Source organism: Canis lupus, chromosome 12 (assembly GCF_003254725.2).
Source record: "Canis lupus dingo isolate Sandy chromosome 12, ASM325472v2, whole genome shotgun sequence".
Taxonomy (NCBI): domain Eukaryota; kingdom Metazoa; phylum Chordata; class Mammalia; order Carnivora; family Canidae; genus Canis; species Canis lupus.
Genome location: NC_064254.1, coordinates 40,204,415 through 40,224,608, shown reverse-complemented (window position 1 = coordinate 40,224,608; position 20,194 = coordinate 40,204,415). Strand labels below are relative to the sequence as shown.

Below are 20,194 nucleotides of genomic sequence, written 5' to 3'. Positions count from 1 at the left end.
TCATTTGGTTAAGTATCCAACTCTTGATATCAGCTTCAGTCATGATCTCAGGATGGTGAGATCAAGTCCTGTGTTGGACTCTATACCCAGCGGACAGTCTTTTGAGATTCTCTCTCCCTCTCTCTCTGCCCCCCCCTAAACATTCTCTCTCTCTCTCTCTCTCTCTCTCGCTCGCTCGCTCTGTAAAATAAATAAATCTTTTTTAAAAAGGATAATTAAAAAAGTATAATAGAGGAATACTATGAACAACTCTATGCCCACAAATTTGACAAATTAGGTGAAATGGACCAATTCTTCCAAAGACACAATTTTCCTAAACTTACATAAGAAGAAATACAAAATCTGAATAGGTCTGTATCTATCTGGTAAAGAAATTGGATCCATAACTAATAACTTTCCAAAACAGAAAACACCAGGCCCAGCTGGGTTCACTGGTGAACTCTACCAAATATTTAAGGAAGAATTTATAATAATTCTTTAAAATCTCTTTCAGAGAATAAAGAAGAAAGAATACCTCTTAACTCCTTTTATGAGCCCACCTATCAAAACTAGACAAAGATATTAAAAAAATAAAACTATAGACCAATATCCCTCATAAACATAGACACAATCATCAATAAAATATTATTTCCTATATACCACCGATGAACAAGTGGAATTTGAGATTATCACATTTAATTCTTTGTTTTTTCACATTTAATTCTTACAACAGCACTGAAAGGTAGGTGCCATGACTTCCATGTTACAAATGTGGAGGATACAACTTTAAAAAGTTAATTTATATGTGAGTAAGAAGCTGGAGAATAAGTAACAGTGTTAAGGTTTAAATTCTTTCTGCATTCAAAATCAATGTTAATTTTATTCCATATTGTCGCAAAACAATAAGGTAAGTAAATTTCAGTTTGGAAATTCTAAAAAAAACTAGTGATTCTCTGTATCTGTTGTCAGTTATGTGGATCTTATACCTTGCTCAAGTTTGAGGGACTTGGGATAGATAAATTAGTGAAATATACACTTGAGGTTCTTGGCTGGCTTTGTCAGGAGAGCATGCAACTCTTGATCTTGGGATCATGAGTTCAAGCCTCACGTTGGGGATAGAGATTACTTAAAATCAAACAAACTTAAAAAAAAAAGAAATATACACTTGCAGACACCATGGATATAGGCAACTTGGAGTTAGCCAGTCTTGATATATAAATCCTCTTCTCACAAAGATTTTAAAATCTCTTAAAGAAATACATTCTGAAAGGAGCATTTAGAATAAACTTTGCAAACAGTCCTAACAGACTGGGATTTGGTTTTGTGAAAAGAGGGAGATATTAGAAAATGCCATCTTTGATCAAGATAGCATAGCATAGTCAGCATTCAGCTCTTGGAAGTAATGTCAAGAGACATAGGCATATTAGGCCCTGTAATGTTACCTGCAAAAAGTTAAAGAGGTCTTTTGAAACATCCCTTAACCTCTTAATGGATTTGAGGTAGTAACCATGCTTCAAGGAAAACATAAGGCCATGTATTAAGAACTTCTATTTTAAGTATTTTGGACCGATAACGTTACTTCCTCTGTCTTCATTTGGGAGTAGCAAATACAAGTTGGGGGTACAGTAAGATTTCATGGGTCCTAAATCTCTTCTCTTTCAAGCTTTAAGTAGTGCTCACAGGATACATTACTTAGGTGGTATTGTTGCAAAAAACTTTATCTAATCATGAGGGAACAAAGAAATTCAAATTGAGAAACATTCTGCAAAATAATTTGACTGGACTCTTAAAAAACGACTAATGATGAGAAAGATGAAAAAGTCTGGCTGATCATATTAAGGGAGACTAGGGAGTTATGCCAAGTAAATGCAATGTGAGCTATCTGGTTGGACTTGGATTAGAACAAGAATACAGGGAAGGAAGAAAGAAAGGAAGGGAAAAAGCAAGAAGCAACAAGCAAGGAAGGAAAGAAAGAATAACAAGCTATAAAGGACTTTTTGGAATATTTGAGAAATTAGGATCTGTATTTATATTAGATAATAAAATTATTGTTAAATTTCCTGTGATAATATATGGTGATGCTGTGGGAGATCATGTCTCTCTTGGAAAATACATTATGAAGCATTCATAATAACAACAACAAGGACAACTTGCTGGTCTCTGAAATTGCAGATTTTGATGAATAAGTTTGTGTTTATCCTATCCATTTTCATCCTTACTTTATTAGTTTTCAAAGTATTGATATTTTTTGTCCATTTTCTGGCAGACAACTTTCCATATCTTTATGTAATTTTAATTACCTTTTCCTAGGTGGTTTCTTGCCTTATGGCCTTATGTTTTCCTTGAGGTATGGTGACTAGAATTAAAAAATATTTCTGATGCTGATGTACAGTACTATGGGATAATGCTTTATATTTCCAGCACTCATCCTCACAGTACTTTGCATTCATTTTTGGTACAAAAGCTTTTTCAGACAATGTTTTACAGGAAATAATGTAAAATGACTATAGATTCTTTGTCTAGCAGTTCATCTTGGGATCCTGCCATTTGAAATCATTGGCTTGGTCCTTTTTTCCCCCAGAAAAGCTTACTAACAGCTGAAAATTAGTAAAATTTAATGTGTATTTGTGTGCCCCATTGTGTTGTAAATCATGAAACTTGCCTGGCTCCAGCGTTGACTCTGGGGACATGAGCCATCAGTTTCTGTTCTTTAGAAACTTACTAAATTTTGCCCTTGCTACTGTTCAAATCCTTTTTATTAAATATTGCTTACTTATAGGTCAAATAAAATATTGATATATATATATATATATATATACTTTACGTGTTCTGTATATACCTACTCATACATCTAAGTGTGGTTTGGATAGAATAGGAATAACGAAGAGTGTGAATTCAAGTAACAGTATGGGCTAAGATGTTGTAAAAAGAACAGGTGCTTGAGAACAAGACTATTTTCCCTGGAATCTCAGTTCTGACCTTGGCTTCTGGCCACAGTTGGAAAATGGGAACTGCCTAGGTGTCTATGACCTTCCAGGTTGGTTTTCTTTTTTTTAAGATTGTATTTACTTATTCATGAGAGACACACACAGAGAGAAGCAGAGACATAGGTTGAGGGAGAAGCAGGCTCCATGCAAGGAGCCCAATGTGGGACTCGATCCTGGGACTCTAGGATCATGCCCTGGGCCAAAGGCAGGCGCTCAACTACTGAGCCACCCAGGCATCTCTTTCCAGGTTGGTTTTAAAGAGAATGCCTTATGTTTAAAATGAGTCTTTAGTCAATAGTAGGTCTTCCTGTTTTCTTCTACTGGAAAATGTATAAAAGTAGTAATAACTAACATTTATTAAGGCCTTATTATAATGTACTTAGGGCGTGCATGAAAAGGGGTTTGAGCATATTAATAGCAAAAGAGTCAGGAGGCTGACTGGCCAAGAGTAGGGGCTCTAGAACTAGCCTTCCTTGGTTCAATTCCTGACTCTACAATAACTAGCTTCATGATTCAGGATGAGTTGCTTCACCACTCTATGCCTCAGTTCTCTCATCTTTAAAGAGGGGAGAAAATAACAGTATTTTTCCTCACTGGGGCCTTGTGAGGATTAAGTGAGATAATATTTGTTAAACACTTAGACCGGTGTCTGACATATAATAAGTACTTAACATATGTTAGCTCTTATTATAAAGTGTTATTATCTTATTCAATCCTCTTAGTAGCCTGGCAAGTTAGATAAAATTACTATTCCTATTATTTGTGGGAAACTGATCGTAAGTAAGGTGAAATAATTTGACCTAGGATACTCAGTAAAAAACAGAATTAGGAATTGATTCTTGTCGGTTATTAACTACTCAGATTTCTCCTTAATTCTCTCCAAGCTAATCTCTTACAGAGATTGTTTAAGTAGTCTGATATGGAAACTGGTCAAAAATCCTTTTGGAAGTTTAAATATAGTTTTTCTCTCTAAATCTCCTTAGTTATGCTTATTTCTCCCCTCAAATAACTGGTGAAACCAATAAACATCATCTCTTATGCAGAAGTCATGTTGACTCATCCATGCTAAATTATTCTCTTTTGGCTATTTAGCTATCCTACCCTTTCACCAATACCTTGGAAAAACTGCAAGGCTGACTGATATTTTAAAAGGAGGGAGTAAATTTAGACAAATCATTTCACCTCCTTGAAATGGAATTTGGACTCGGTAAGCTGTAGGGTTCTTTCCAGCTCTAAAATTCTATGACCCTATGTGTGGAATCATCATGATTATGGATGTAATTTCTGAGATCCTCTTTTCCACTTGCTATTGGGGCCCCACTGAGGCACCATTCCATTGATTTTATATTCTTTTTACATGTATGTTTGTTTTTCTACTAGTTCTTCAGGGCACAAGATGGAAGATGGAGACAAAAGACAACTAGGGAAAATGTACTAAAAAAGACATGTTAAGTAGCAAAGGGAATTTCAGAGGGGAAAAGAGGGATTTGATATCATTCACTTTAAGTTAGGCTTCCTTTTTTTTTGGTCATTATTTTTGTATCCTGTGCCTTCCTTTATTGATCATATCATTCTTTCATTTAATATTTCAATAATTCTGTAACAAAAGTTCCAAAAGGGTAGAGCTGATCTCAAGATTTGCAGGACATTCTGGTGTTTCTTTTAAATACAACACATATTTTGTTTCCTTCCCTTCAATGGGAAAACTGTCCATGGTTCTATGTGCCTGTGTTAGTCATAAAATTAGGCAAACTGGGGTCATTATTAGGAACCACCTCCAGAAATGACCATAGTTTATGGAAAAAAAAAACATTCCAAGAAAAAAAAAAACACTGATTTTATTAAACATCTGTTGTATATTCTGAATTGTTGCATATATTGGGGATATAGAAATCCAAAGTTCAGAGACTTTCCAAAACATCTTAGTGAGTCAAAAATAATATAAAACTATAATTAATATGCCTGAAAGTTGTGCTATAAGAGACATACAGAACATGTTCTGGAAGCACAGAGGATAAACATCTGGCTATTTGTTAGGAGGAGAGCCATACAGTTTCTTAAAGAAGCAATAGATAACTGGGTGATGTCTTGAAAACTTCATGAGAATTGGTCTGGTTTTGAGACGAAGGTTCTAGAAAGATGGACCAGCATGTGCAAACAATGAAAGGCATATTTGGAAAACTAATTCCATATAGGAGGAATTTAGATTGCTTGTGGTCCAGGGGGTAAAGTTGAGTGTGGAGAGGTTGAGGGAGGCAGATTACGAGGGATTCCACACGTCATATTGAGGATTGTCTAGGAGTTAATAAAGTATCATTGAAGGGTTTTGAGAAGTTGAATGATATGACCTGATTTGTTAACAGTGTGTACTTCCCATCATAAGAGAACATCTTAGAAAGGGTCCCAATGACATTGTAAGCTAATCAATTTCCAGGGCTTAATCCAGTGTTTAAACTATGGTAGATTCTCTATAAATGTCTATGGGGTACTAAATAAATGAATCAATCAACCAATGAAAGAACTAAGCTAGTTAGAACTTGCTTCTGGACTATGTATCAAATTATTTATGGGGGCAATGAGGAGATTTACTTTAAAACATAAAACTTTAAAGCAAGAAAGGGAGTGGTTGGGAAAACAGATAAAATGGGATTGTCCAGGAGTGCCTGGGTGGCTTAGTCAGTTAAGTGTCTGACTCTTGATTTTGGTTCAGGTCATAATCTCAGGGTCATGAGATCAAACCTCGAGCCTGGCTCAGTGTTTGGTATGGACCCTGCTTAAGATCACCCCTTCTCCCTTTCCCTCTGTCCCTCTTGCCTCGTGCACTCACTCTCTAAAAAATGAAAATAAAAATTAGGGGTGCCTGGGTGGCTCAGTCCATTAAGTGTCAGACTCTTCAGCTCAGGTCATGATCTCAGGGTCCTGGGATCAAGCCCCACATCAGGCTCCACGCTCACTGGGGAGTCAGCTTGAGGATTATCTCTCTCTCCCTCTCACTCTCCCTCTCTTGCTCATGTACACATGCACTCTCTCTCTCTCTCAAATAAACAATCCTTTTAAAAATAATAAAAAAAGAGAAATAAATAAGAATAAGATTGTTCAAATGTAAATAATCTTGAATGCTGGGAGTCTAGTGCCCAGGGGATATTTCTATTTTTTTCACTTTTTGAATGTTTGATATTTTAATATGATAAAGAAATTTTTAAAAATTGTTCCTGAGTTAAGGCAACTTGACTTTTAGACTCTAAATGTTAATGTGTTGAAGCATAAATACCTCACAGTTAGAAAGAACTAAACTTTTAAAGAATCATAATATATATTTGTAACTTAAAAAAGCTAAAAGAAAAAGCTTGAATAGTATAAAAAGATTTGGAGTTTTAATGCAATTCTTGACCCTAGGTTTGCATGTTTTCAAACTAATTATGGATAGAGAACTTCTTAACTCAAACTTCTTTATAGTTTATGCTATAGAACTGAAACTAATCTGTTGAAATTCATAATTTTTTAAAATATGGAAATCATATTCTCATTCCAAAACCTGTTGTGAAAGAAGTGCTTTCACATTAACCTATATTACACTCAACTGATTTCACAAAATTTTATGTTGTTAATTTTGCAATTACTAAAAATAACTTGATGGAATTTATTCCTGCTAGTATTTGTAAAATATATATACTTAGTTACTAAAAACAATCAGGTTAAGACACATAAAAACATAATCTACACATATAAGTGTATCATCGGTTCTATTTTAGGAATGTGAATTCATTATAATTTGAATGGTATGTATAGCCATTGATTCCTATCTCTTGCAGTCCATTCAATAAATTGAGGTATTGTGAATAAAGTCAGATTTTAATAATTGACAATTTCTGGAGACTGGCTAGACTATCATGGAAACCTTTTCCTTCCAGATGCAGCCATTGTGGGGGGCGGGTTGTGTCTCAGCTACTCGACATTAGCTGTCTTACCTACAATCAGTCTCTGGTGAGCTGGTCATCTACATGTGCTCTATTAAAGTACACAATAATGAGGGTCAAACTGCAAGCCAGTACTTAAATGATGGTTCTTCAGCTGATGCTGAGAGAAAGTAAGCAAGCTACAAAGAAAATACCATAGAAGTAGGAATGGCGTATGGAGACAAGGGACAGAAATTAAAGGTTGACTTTGGTTCTTGGATCAACTCACAGAGTTTTGTCCAAGAAAAAGAAACACACATTCACAGAAGTGGTACAGGTCACCACAACTTGGGATAGGATTTCTAATTTTTCTTTTTAACACTTACAAAATATGTTTCTATCAAAATATTCTCTTAATAATGAAAAGGAAAAAAAAAAATAAGAAGCCACATGAGAAACTGGCTGATTGAAAGGAAAAATTATCCTAATAGAAGAATGCTAGGTTAATAGGCATTAGGGAAAAAGATCTTAGTGGAAATTTGCCATTGTGAGTTCATCAAGGATTCTTTTAAAAGCAATTTTTTTTAAGGCATGATGTGATCTGGCTCTGCAAATGAAGTAAGTTTCCCATACTAAACATCCCAAAGAGGTTAAGTTAGGCAATAGTGATCACAGAGCGGTTTGAGAATCTAAGGTCTCTTCAACTACTCTTAGATAGGACACTTTACAAACAAGAGTCTGAAAGATGTATTAATTACCCAAAGAATAATTTCTAAAAATTCAGTAATTCCTCTTACTCAGCAAACTCTAATATCTTAAAAGGTGGCATTTATCTTGACTTTGGCAAAAATGTTGAGATAAAAGTTTAGTAACACAAAAATACAAGTGTACTTCACAAACAGAAAATGCATGCTGCTTAGCACCTCATTTCTTTTCTTATGGAAAAGCAGAGGAAGAAGGCTTTTTTTCCTTCCTTTTCACACCAGTTGTGTAAATTATTTCTCTAGTCTTTTGTGTAAATAACCAGGAGAGCTGAAAGTAAGAGATCTTGAAGATTTTAATGTGTGACAGTCTCTACTTTAAGAAGCAAAGAATAGATCCTCTTTAGATTCTTAGAGCTTTTAGGATATATGCACATTAATTACATGTCTTAATTCTCCTGTTTGGTTTATCATTGGAAACTAAAGTTTCAGTGATAGAAGAGAAAGAAAAGTTTAAAGACACTGAAAAAACTGAAAATGTGGGGATTTCGGGCAAGAGGGAAATCTTATACATAAACTTACCAAAAAACCCAAAACACTGAATGACAAAAATAAGCATGAAGTATAACATATGCACATGAAGTAAGGATGGCAAGACATTTAAAAAAGGCAATATATTTCTTCTTTCTCATATGATATGACTTACTCAATATTCTTAAGAAAATACGTTCCCTAATGATGTTCAGTGAAATCACTTCTGGTAACTGCTGAGAGAAAATAACATATATGTGCTTATGAGGAGATTCCATTTAAAAGCCACTGTTTTTCTATAAATCATTGTCATTTGGTAAGTTGTGATAAGCATTAAAAAAATCTGCTGTAACCATTTCATCTACACCTATATTTTTATGTGCTCAAATGTAAGCATGAAAACTATGAATGCAATAGGATTTGTAGGTGTAACCTCAAAATCAAATTACAAGCTTTTCTTAAAATTTTGAATGCACACATCTCACTTGTAAAATCTACTTGTTATCAATATTATTTTATATCTTATAACTGTATAATGGAATGCATTCTTTGTTTGGGCTAGTTAGCTAATCACTATTTCAACAAATATAAGTATATCCATCAAAGAGAATAAAGTAACAGAAGCATAAGTTAAGGAGATCTTTGCCAAGTATATAGACACAAGAGGAAAAATAAAAGCAACTTACAAGTAAGGTGGTATACTTAGGCCTTTCTGTAGAAATTCAGAAAATGGAAACACTTTTTTTTTTTTAAATTACAAAGTCAGTTTAAATCTAAATTGGCTTCATTCTCAATTTTGAGTTAGATCTTACTATGATATACATCTTACTCTCATAGTTGAGTCTCCTGTCAGACTTGTGGGCATTTTATCAGTCAGATCTCACTATTTATTTATTTATTTATTTATTTATTTATTTATTTATTTATTATTTATTTATTTATTTTTAATTTATTTTATTTTTAGATCTCACTCTTTAAACAACCATTTTCCTTCTTAACCAACAGTGTCTCCTTTGTGTCCTTGGTTCTGAGTATTTTTATTTGGTAGAGATTCCTCTCTAATTTGTCATATAAATCTCCCCCTTTTCTTTCCATGAATAAAATAAATTTTCTTCCTTGAGGTTTTCAAAGTTTATGAATTTAGGAAGATGTAAAGGCAAGTGTCTACTTAACTCTTGTCATCAAATTCCATCTTGAAGTCACATTGATAACAATATGCTTCACTGGAGACACAACCACTAGCAACTTGCAAAGCCACTGCATCTCTTCCCCAGAGTCTACCTTCTCTTTTCTGCTGTTCTGTGCTCAGTCCAGCCCACTCTTGATCCATCAGACATCTGCATATGATAGAACATGCCTACAGACTTCTCCTTTAAGTTTCCTCCCATCTGGAACAGCTTTTTCTACTTCATCCACTGTGCTGCTCCAAATCTTATGGGAATATGTTCTAAAATTGCTTTTCTTCTTTAATCTTTGTAATTGTACTGTTAACTCATGAATTGATGTAAAAAATATAAATAAGTCCATGAGGCTATGTAATTTGTGTGCAAACTAAGACTTACGTATAAAAAATCTAAGCTACTAGGATTATTTAATTTGGAGGGAAAAAGTTGAGTGGTGAATTACTAATAACATTCAAATAGGTTAGGAATTATATGATTGTTGGTAACCAGCTAATCTTTGTTACAGATTAAAAAGGAATTGTACTCAAACAGAAGTTTTTCAGTGAGATATAAGGGAGACAATACAGAATGTTAAATAATGGGATGGCTTACTAAAGCTGGTTATCTTTATTCTTTCTGTAGCAGCCAAACAGTATATCTGCTCGTATGTTTCAAATTTGACATACATTCAGGCTCTGTGAAGGAAGAAAAATGTCTGTGTGGAGAGAAAGTCAAATAGACATGGACAGGAACATACAACATTGGGGAGCAAACCAGAAGGAGGAGTGGGGGTGTGTTAAACAACTCTTTTGATAGTTGTATTTTGTCATGAGAGCAGAGGAATATTTTTTTAAAAAGGTATTTTTTTTGAAGAAGAATGCTTTCTACTTTTCCATATCTACCCTTTACAGGATAAAGTTTTTGCCATAAAAAAAAAAAATAAAAACTAGAACATCAAAATAAAAACAAGACAATATATAGTTTTTTAAAATTGTATTTGCAGAGTTTTTTTTGGAGTTATGTATTACTGCATCATCCTAGTGGAGAGAAATCAAATTTCATAAATGTAGTCAGACCTTTTCATTTATAAATATTATCCCATCTTATTCCAGGAAGAACTTAAATGGCAGCATTTGATTATTTCATTAGAATAATAGCTTACCATGATAAAGAGAAACTTTTTGTAAAGTGTTAATGTTGTTGTATGTGATGCCAAGTGAAAAGAAGTGAATTTTACAGAAACTTTTACATTTCAGGAAAAGTTTGTAATTTCCCTAAAAAGACTGTATTAAATGAAAATGTTGTTAGCTTTTCAAACCTTTACTTTTTTGTTAGCTTTCTTATATAAAAGGCATGGAAATCTCTTTAAATTGACACTTTACTTTTGAAGTCCATGAAAAAGTTAAAATAATCAAACAGAAAGGGGTATAGATGGAATCCGAGCTATCCTTATATGCAAAAGAGTTAATGCTGAGAAAAAGAACTGCAAGTGCCATGGCCTTGGGAACTAAAATATAGGTTTCAAGGTAAGATTTTCTTTCAATTCAGTATGTACAGATTTTCTGCATACATATGCAAAATGACTGAATATAAACCTTATAGTTAATTGATGATGCCAGAATCCAGAAATGTGTTTCATGTTTAAAGGAATTAAAACATTGTAAGGGAGTATTTGTGACATTTGAAGGACTTAAGAGACATTTAACACATCTATTGTTAAAAACAAAATAGTTTAACTGGTTGAAGAGAAGTTTTAATTTTTAGCCAGTAGCCTATATTTTCTTATAGTGGACTGATAGCAATAAATTAATTCAAAAGCAAGGTTACAACTATCTTCATATTTGGTCTTTGAAAAAGAATCTCTACACATTGTCACATTGTTAGTCAAAATGACAAGAGCATCATATTCAGTAAACTTAGAAGCGAAATTTTCCTTAAAATTTTTTTTAGCAGCTAAGTACTGGTAGCAAGCTTAGGAAAAGTTTTCGTGGCTTCTAAATGAAAAGCATACATGGGATAATCATACCAGTTTTCCATGTTTACATAACACTCACAAGACATATATGGAAAACTTTACCCAAAGTAATTTCATGTTCCATGTCATAATTTGGTTTATTTTCCTTTGCAAGCACAAAACATCTATTAGTAAGAATCAGACTAATACAAGTATGTCAAAACCACGAGACTTCAACTGTAATTTTTAGTTCCTGAAATCTGTTTATATGAAGAACATCATAATAATGTAAAATATCACAATTATTTGAAGAATATGAGACTTTTTTAAAAGTTAAAATAGAAAGCATCAATCACAGAAATAAGGAGAATTGCAAAAAGGCATATTAAATGCCTGTCTTTTCAAATCTAACTATCTAGAAGTAAGCTACTTACCTACAATAGATAGAATGGAATTAATGTCCTTAAAAATGCAAATATTTTCAGTATTTGAAAGATTGCCATTTCAGTAAATAACATTATTCTGATAACCTGGCTGCAATAGGACAAGTCATGGTAACTTCTCTTTTTTACTCGATTGAGATTGTTCTAAAAGGCAAATTTTTACATCCTATCATTCCAAAGAGGTTTAGGCTTTTTTTTTTTCCCTCTTCCTCACGTGTAGGATGATTTCTGGATATTTAGTACAGGGCATCACACCGGTGCAGTCTTGCAGTGCAACCCAAGGCAGTTGCAGCAAGTATTTCTCACTAGCAATGTTAAGGAGCGAGAAGGGAACAAGGCTTGAGGAAACAATCTAGAAAGCCATAATACAGCTTGTTGGTCCTTTACTCACAAATAACCTTTTTAGAAAGGATACATAAAATGCAGGTTATTATCTAAAATTTTAAAGGAGAATCTTTTGTTAAATGTTAACAAAGAACGACTATCCTAATTCCCTTTAAAATGCAATCCTTAAAAAAAAAACAAACCCAACTATCAAGTCTTTTTGAAAAGTGCTTAAATCATCTGGAGATAAATATCACTTGGTGTCCTTGTTTTCTAACAAATGGCTTTTTCTATTGTTTCCATTAATTTCACCCATATTCGTTTAAAAAAAAAAAAAAAAAACCAACAACAAGGCCCTTACCCTCATCAGCGAAACACAGATGTATGATTTAGCAAATAAAACCGGTAATTACATACTAATTTACGAAAGATTAATTTTTTTCTCTTTTCGTCAGTTTTCAAGAAGTCTTCCCGTGATTAACTGTAAACAAGAATGGTTTACACCTCAAATTAGAAGCCATTAATTAGCATGACGAAGTCAACTGTAAGATACACAGATAATTTAAATTATTTAATCACTAATCACCTTGGCTAAACTGTAGTATACTCTTTCAATATCCTTCGGTGGGTTATTGATCTGTCAGTAAATTACCTCCAGATCAGTTAGAGATAAATATTAGCTTTCTTTCCTTTCTCTCAGGTTTACATTATTCCTTCTTGTAAACACTTAGAAGAGCTTTAAGGTTCTTTAATCCCAAATCCCTAATTAGCCATCACTAGCCCTTTTGTAACCAGGAAAAAGAGTAACTGAAGTACAGACCAGGAGTTCGCTTTGCCCGTACCACAATAAAAAAAAATAATAACTAAAAAAAAAAAAAAACCAAAAAAACATTTTTTTTTTTTTTTACATGTAAAATGCTTAAGACGACGGCAATAATAAAAGATATATACGCAGAGGTGGCTTCGGCAGATAACGGGCTTGCAAACGCCAAACGCTCAACAAAAAGAGCCAGACCTCTATTGCAATACACGGCACTCCAATAAATTACACAACACTTTGCATAGGCTGCAGAAATAACGCAGGACAAGACTTACACAGATGCCAATCCGCAGCATTTATACACATGCACATGGCAAGAGACAGAAACCAAACACTATCATTCAACTCGGGCCGGGGAGCGCGATCCCGAGTTCGCCCGGCGCGAGAGGGCTCTCTGCGTGTGTGCCTGTGTGCGCGCGTGAGAGGGAGCCCCATCCTCGGGGCATTTCCCCTCTTTGGGCAGTTTTGCTTCATTTGTTTCCCATTTCTGCTACATAGAAACTAACTTCCATCTCAGCCCCAGCCAGCGCCGCTGAATAGAGCCTGTGCTGCGGCTCCGTGTGCGTCAGATCCCTCCGCGGAGCCGTCCCCGGCCCCCCTCCCTCCCGCGGGCGGCCTCCACAGAGAAAGCGCCTTTCAGCCAACCGGCGGCTCCGGCTCCGACATCTTCTCCGACTGGAAATAAATAAATAAATCGCACCTTTGGCCGGGGAGGCGGGGGCAGGGGTCTCGCCGCCCGGGGCGCGGGGGCGCGGGGGCGCGGGGCCCAAGGCACTCCTTTTTGTGCGCCGGGGGGCGGGGGCGGGGGCGGGGGCGCGGGCCGAGGACGGGGCCAAGCCCGGGCCGCGAAGGCGGCGGACTCCTTTCTGCGGCGGAGGGATCCGCGGCGGAGGCGGCGGCGGCCGTAGCCGCTGCCTGAGAGTTGTTGTTTCCTCCTCCTCCTCCTCCGCCTCCGCCGCCGTTGCTTGAATGGTGGAGCCGAGGCTGGGCTCGTGAACACACAGTGACAGCTATAGGGCAGGCGGCGGCACCATCCCCGCTTCCCCTCGGCGGCGGGGTGTCCCGCCGGCGGCCCTGAAGTGACCCATAAACATGTCTTGTGAGAGGAAAGGCCTCTCGGAGCTGCGATCGGGTAAGTCGGGGGGCTGCTGGGGCCGCTGGCACCGGGCGATTCCGCCCGCGGTCCCCCGCCCCCCGCCGCCCGGCCGCTAAGCCTGTGTGTCTCCCCGTCCCCCTCTCCCGCGCAGAGCTCTACTTCCTCATCGCCCGGTTCCTGGAAGATGGACCCTGTCAGCAGGCGGCTCAGGTACGGCGGCGCGCGGCGCGGGCCGAGCCGGCGCTCGCTGCTCGCGGGCGTGGGGGAGGGCGGCGGCGGCGGCGGCGGCGGCGGCGGCGGCGGCGGCGGCGGCGGCGGGGCTGCGGCCCGGGGCGCGGGGCTCAGCTCTCCCCGCTTTGTTGTTGCAGGTGCTGATCCGCGAGGTGGCCGAGAAGGAGGTAAGGGCGGCGGCGGCCCGGCGCGTCTCGCCGCCGCGCGGCCGCCCCTGGGCCGCGCCGCCGCCACCGCCGCCGCCGGGGCGCGGGGCGCGGGGCTCGGGGTCCCCGCCGGGGCGCGGGGCGGGCGGGGGAGGGGAGCGGGCGGGCTGGGGCTGGGGGCCGGGCTCACGGGGCGTCCTCTCCCCGCAGCTGCTGCCCCGCCGCACGGACTGGACCGGGAAGGAGCATCCCAGGACCTACCAGAATCTGGTGAGACATTCACGTCGCGGAGCAAAGAAACTTTTCCCCGAGTCGAATAAAAATTGAATTTCCCGCAATTTTTTACAGAGACAAAAACTTGGCCCCAGAACGTGAAAGCTCCAAAGGCCACGGGGAGGGTTGGGAGGCCGGCGCGGGGGCTTCGGGGGGCAGTGGTCGGGGGGACCCGCACCCCGAGGCCGCGGGGGCTGCCGACAATTTATTTGTGATATTTTGTTAATGTGCTAGAAATAAAGATACGTCATGAGTGTTGTGCAGTGCAAGGCCGGAGGAGGAGGGGCCGGCGCGCGCGTCCGTGCGGGCGCGGGGGCGCGCGCGAGGCGGCGGCGGCGGCGGCGGCGGCGGCGGGAGCGGCGCGAGGAAGGAGGGCGCGCTTGCTCGCTCGCTCGCCTGCCTGCCTGCTCGCTCGCTCGCTCGCTGCTCTGCACGCGCGGTCGGCTCGGCTTTCTCCTGCCCCACACAATAGCTGGTGACTAACTGCTCCGAAGTGGCATTAGCATTTCACAAGCAGGCTATTCACCCGCGGCGGAACCGTAGCTAGGCGATATTTTTATTTTTATTTTTTCCTCTCTCGATTCTTTTGCTCTCCTTAAATTCAGAGCTACGGTTTTTGTTTGTTTGTTTTGAGGGGTTCAGATGTATGATGATAGTTGGCCAGAGGCTCATCATGCTTTTTACCAGAACACATTCGCAGAAGTGCAAAAGCCTGTAACCTCGAAAAGCCAGGAGTTTTAACAGGCTTTTTCTCATGTTGCTAATTTTCGTTTTATGCCGCTTCTTTCAATTGAAAACTATTACTGGGGGGGCCACAGAAAAGTTTTGATTTTTGCCCTTATATTTATTGTCGTACGGAACTTGGCAAGTAAAAGTTTTCAGTTTAAACTGGCGTATATTTTGTTTCATAGCTTGAAAAACATTAATGTGGGTTTTCAAAGCGATTATGTTTAGCAATTTCTAATAAATTGTCTTCTGAAAGTGGATCTACCAAGTAGTATAGTGTGACTGGAAAACTAAATGTATTTGTATCGGTAGTTAAATTTTCCATATTCTTGTCTCCCAAATTGATTTAGGTTGTTTGTATGAATGTGTTTATTGGGCGATTAGAGCAGTGACAAGGCCGGCAGTGGGAGGGTGGGAAGCGCGCTTAATCTATGCAGTGAAACTGATTCGGGACTGATGTTTTGAGGTAGTTATAACCAGTAACATTACTTCATGAAGGCTTCTGAAATGATTAGGACGTTTCAGCTACTTAAAATTGAATGTCTTCTGTGAGGTGAAGATGTGACATGATTTTGATGGCTTTTGTTTCATTTGGATATAGAGTATCTAACTTGTGGATTTAATAACTTTTAATACAGGTTGGTAAGTGCTCACAGATGTTGAAATAAGGGAAACGTAGGTTAGGAAATTTAATGGAAACTTAACTATTTATTTCCACACTTTGTTAGTTTTCATAATAGCGATTGAGGCTAGTTTCCTTAATACTTTGCTATAATGAATGGAGTTTGAAACAAACTCTTAAGATTCAGTATCTGCAATACTTTAATTTGGGGGCAGGGGCGCGTACGTATTTGACAAAAACCTAAGTGGATTCCATATCTTCCTTGTTTTTGGGAAAAACTGTAGAGATTATAATACTGTTTTTTAGAATTGGGCCGATTTTACAAAACTTTTTTGCATCTCTTTTTACAAAACTCATCCTTGTAGCTCGTAAAAACCCACAAACCCCAGTCAGTGAAGATTGCTGTGTTCTTAACTTGGAGACTCTTAGTAATGTTATATTTTTAAAATGAAGCAGCTAGTGGTGTATTGCTAAATTATGGGAATGTGTAATACTTGTAGGAATATCATTTTGTTTTCTCCAGTAAAAACAGGGGTACCCATGTTCATTTTTAATCTTTTGAGGAAGAAGGTTTTTCATCTCACGGATATTAATAAAATGAATTTATACTTCTTGTCTCTTTATCATTTAGGACAATAAGTGTCTTCATTAGTATTGTTATTTTTCAAAATCCACCTGTATTTTGCACGGTTGTGGTTTTTCTTGCTTGCACTGTTTTCACCTTTTTACCAGAATTGTCACGTTGGCCTACTCATGAGACAGAACTCTCATTAAAATGTAGAGTTCTCTGGTTCATTTTCTCATTTTATTTTTTGAGTATATTTATCTATTGGAAAAAGGACATCTCTTGGAGTGCTTTTATATCCATCAAACTATGTACCTAGGTGTGTGGGTATTTGGTTTAACTTCGACTTTTTGAGGTTGAGTTAGCTCTAAAATATTTTGGAACACTAGGTATCTGAGCATATTTTTGTTTAATAGTAAGATCTTGAAATTTTAGGTCTAAGTGAGCACATGCAAAATCTCTAGTATGGTGTTTTCTGTTGTCTTAATTCTTTCTTACTACTCAAAAAACCTTTGTTTTTGTTGTCTTCAAATTGAATTTGCGCAACATTGGTTTTAAGTTTATTTTGATGAGTGAAACCAAAATAATAACTATTGTTTGTGGTTTCCGTAGTGTCTCCCTGTACCTGGAAATTTGTTACTACGTTAACTGATAAATTGAGTAATATTTTAAATGGAAGAATTTGTATATGTCAGATTGAAATTTCTAGAAAACCTCAAATTACAACTGTTTAGGATGGTGTATAATTGTACTTGGGAAGCTTAAAAACAAGCATAGGTCAGCATCTGTACGTAGCCTACAAATAAAATCACAGTGATTGAGTTTTGACCAAGAAGAAAGTAGAGTTTTAAGAGCAGTTTTAAAGGCTTACAGAAGAAAAAAAAATGATGTGCTTTTTTCAAGTGATTGATAAAGTTATTGTAAAACATGATTGTATTATCTAAAGATTTAAAACATTTTTAACGTTGAGTAGAATGTGATAGAAAGTTAAGTGGTTTGTCTCTTATGGTGTATGTTTAGGCAGATTTTATATTTTTAAATACAGATTTATTTTAAAGCAAGAGGGCTTATAAGCTTTCATCAGGATTCTTATTTTTTAGAAGGAGCCATGCACATGTGCCAAACTTCTTACAGAACAGGAAAACTCAACTAATTTTTGGACCAAAGAGAAAGCTTTATCATTTATTTCTATTTGAATAGTGAAATTAGTTAGTTTATTAAGTTTTGCTGTCTAGTTATCACCTTAATTAGTGGTGATCGCGTGCTTCTGAGGCAGAATTTTTAACATTATTACCAGATACGGGATTCTGATTACATTTATTGCTTACAAGGCTTTTTTTTTTTCTTTTTTTTTTTTTTGAACTGTGTTCATGTTTTGCTAATTTATTAATATGATGTAATTCTTATTTTAATTTTTGTAGCGGAATTTATTAATATAATTCTTATTTTAATTTTTGTAGCGGTATTTGCTGTTCCTAAAATCATTCCACTTATTAGAGGCCTTTCTATTCAAGTGATAGGATTGGGAGTCAGGAGATGAGGATTGTGATTTTAGTCCTGCTGATGGTCAGCCTACGGTTACCTCAAGCAAGTTTGCAATTTCTTTGGGCTCCCTCATTTGTAAAATAAGGGAATTCAAATTTTTCTGATCTGAAAATCTGATTTTGAACTAGAAATAGTGATACATTGTCTTTAAAAGCTCAACTCTTCATTTTGTTGTTGATTATCCAAAACACAGAAAAGTAGATATGGAGAAAACATGCAGATTAGAAAATTGTAAAAGTGCTTTTTATGATGCCATTCTTAGGTTGTAATAGCATACCTTCTTAGAGATAGATGAATATTTTTGAGACACTAACCATTGTAGACTGCCTCTTTACTCTGTAATTAGTATGTTTCACTCCATGGTTTAAGTACTAGTTTTCATAAATTATTGTTGGTCTTAAACTCAGAGAAAAAAAAACATGAATAGGATATACTTAAGTATGTATCTTAAGTGTGCGTGTATTTAGAGTACACTGATTAATGTGAAAGTTAGGGGACAAGTGTTAGAAAAAAAATAACATGCTTTTGAATGAGGTGTTGCTGTCCTATATTAAAAACAATATAGTGCTTTTAAAACTAAACAGTATAATTTTGGGAATGAGAAGTGGCAAATAACGAAGTGAATGTACATATTATAGTTACCATTTCCTTTTTAAATAGAGTGTCAGTAAAATAATAAGCTTGGCTTGGTAGTCTCTGAAACAGGACCTTAGTATCTCATAATCCTTATAATGAACAATACAATGTTATGTGTTAGAGAAATGCTACATGCTGAAGGGCTGAAACAGGCAAAACTTCATCCTTCTTACCCTTGCATTATTTTAAGAAGTTTGAGGCATTTAGAAAGATTTTTAAATGGAATAAGTACCTGTTAAATTCTTTATGTTCCTGAATAGTTGTAAAGTGGCTTGAAAATAAGGGGCAGTTGGATTATCCCATCCCCAACTACACAATGGCGTTTTACATGACTGTTACAAAGCTGAATAGTATTACAGGAGTCTGTTTCTCAGTCTGTAAAATGGGCTAATAATAGCCCCTAATTTGTAGGATTCTGTGAGTGATAACTGGGACAGATCAAGCACTACTTAAGAGTTTGTGTTTGCTATTATCAGAACTTTGGTCATGGTAGTAAAGTTTCCAGTTACAGCTTTATAAATGCGTTAAAGTTTAAGAGAAAGTGTTATTCCAGAAACAAGTGTGCGTGATTTTCTGAACATAGCAGCTGCGGTGTAAAAAAAAAAAAACCTGCTTTAAACCTTCAGAAGATACTATTCGTATAATTATGTTGTAGATCCAAGGATGAAATAGTTAAGCCTAAGATACAAAGAAACAATATAATAAATGCTAAAAATAAATAATTTTTAAAGCATTATGGATAGAATTCTAGAAAAATTTCGGTCGTCTGTATAGGGATTCTATGACTGTTTTTGTGAAATAATTAACACAGAAATGTTTGGGTGGTTGAAATATCTAAAATTGATTAGAAAATATATGAAGCTTTTGTATCTTTTGGTAATCAGATGACATTTAGGAATGTGAGGAAACTTGGCTGTTGCTTCTCTCCTTCTGTTCAAAGATTTGTATAATTTTAAACTCAAGAGATGGTATTTTTATTTATTTATTTATTTTAAAAAATTTCTTTACTTTGTATTTTTTAAATTGTCAGAGAGGAGATGTGTCGTTCTGGCCTAAAGATTCTGTTTTAAACAGAGCTTAATCAGACTTCTTTTGAATTAATCTAAGTGAGCACTAGGTTAAATAAATCCTATGAATGCCAGTTTTTTAATCAACTCAATTTCTTTGTCAGACCACAAGTTGTTGTTGTTGTCGTCTTTAATCTAGAAACTCCTTCCCTGGTCTACTGCAGTTGTTTTTTTTTTTTTTTCCCCCAAATTTTGTAGTTATCTCATGTCACTACAGACTTGTAGCAAATAAAATTGTATCCTACACAACTTGTTCTGGACAAATAATATTAGATAGGTTCTTTTTATTGTGTAAGTTTCTGAATTCACCGAAGAGTATCTGTAATACCAAGCAAAGTGGAAGTTAACAGAGTATTAAGTGTATCCATTTTAATGAACTTTTAATTCAAGGAAGTCAGGGATTAAAATGAGAGTTTTTTTTTTTTTTTTTAGTGTATTTTTCTTTTAAGATATTTAAGTTGCTTTTGTAATTATATTAAAAGTAATAAG

The 20,194-nt window shown here is 36.8% G+C and overlaps 1 protein-coding gene and 1 long non-coding RNA gene across 8 annotated transcripts in view; one reads left to right on the top strand and one right to left on the bottom strand.

Moving 5' to 3' along the window:
* Nucleotides 1–14,825, bottom strand: part of LOC112658479 (uncharacterized) — a 78,580-nt gene extending 63,755 nt beyond the window's left edge. For 2 of the 4 annotated variants that reach the window (XR_007401239.1, XR_007401241.1), the window contains exon 1: nucleotides 14,533–14,825. This is a non-coding gene — a long non-coding RNA (uncharacterized LOC112658479). The remainder of the gene's footprint in view (nucleotides 1–14,532) is intronic. The other 2 variants (XR_007401238.1, XR_007401240.1) reach the window with 1 other exon arrangement.
* Nucleotides 13,660–20,194, top strand: part of LOC112658599 (pleckstrin homology domain interacting protein) — a 131,716-nt gene continuing 125,181 nt past the window's right edge. For 2 of the 4 annotated variants that reach the window (XM_025444822.3, XM_025444821.3), the window contains exons 1-4: nucleotides 13,662–13,930; nucleotides 14,046–14,104; nucleotides 14,263–14,292; nucleotides 14,482–14,541. In XM_025444822.3, the coding sequence (XP_025300607.1) occupies nucleotides 13,891–13,930; nucleotides 14,046–14,104; nucleotides 14,263–14,292; nucleotides 14,482–14,541 (189 nt within the window). In that variant the 5' untranslated portion in view covers nucleotides 13,662–13,890. Of the gene's footprint in view, nucleotides 13,931–14,045; nucleotides 14,105–14,262; nucleotides 14,293–14,481; nucleotides 14,542–20,194 lie in introns of all 4 variants that reach the window. The other 2 variants (XM_035697757.2, XM_049092268.1) reach the window with 2 other exon arrangements.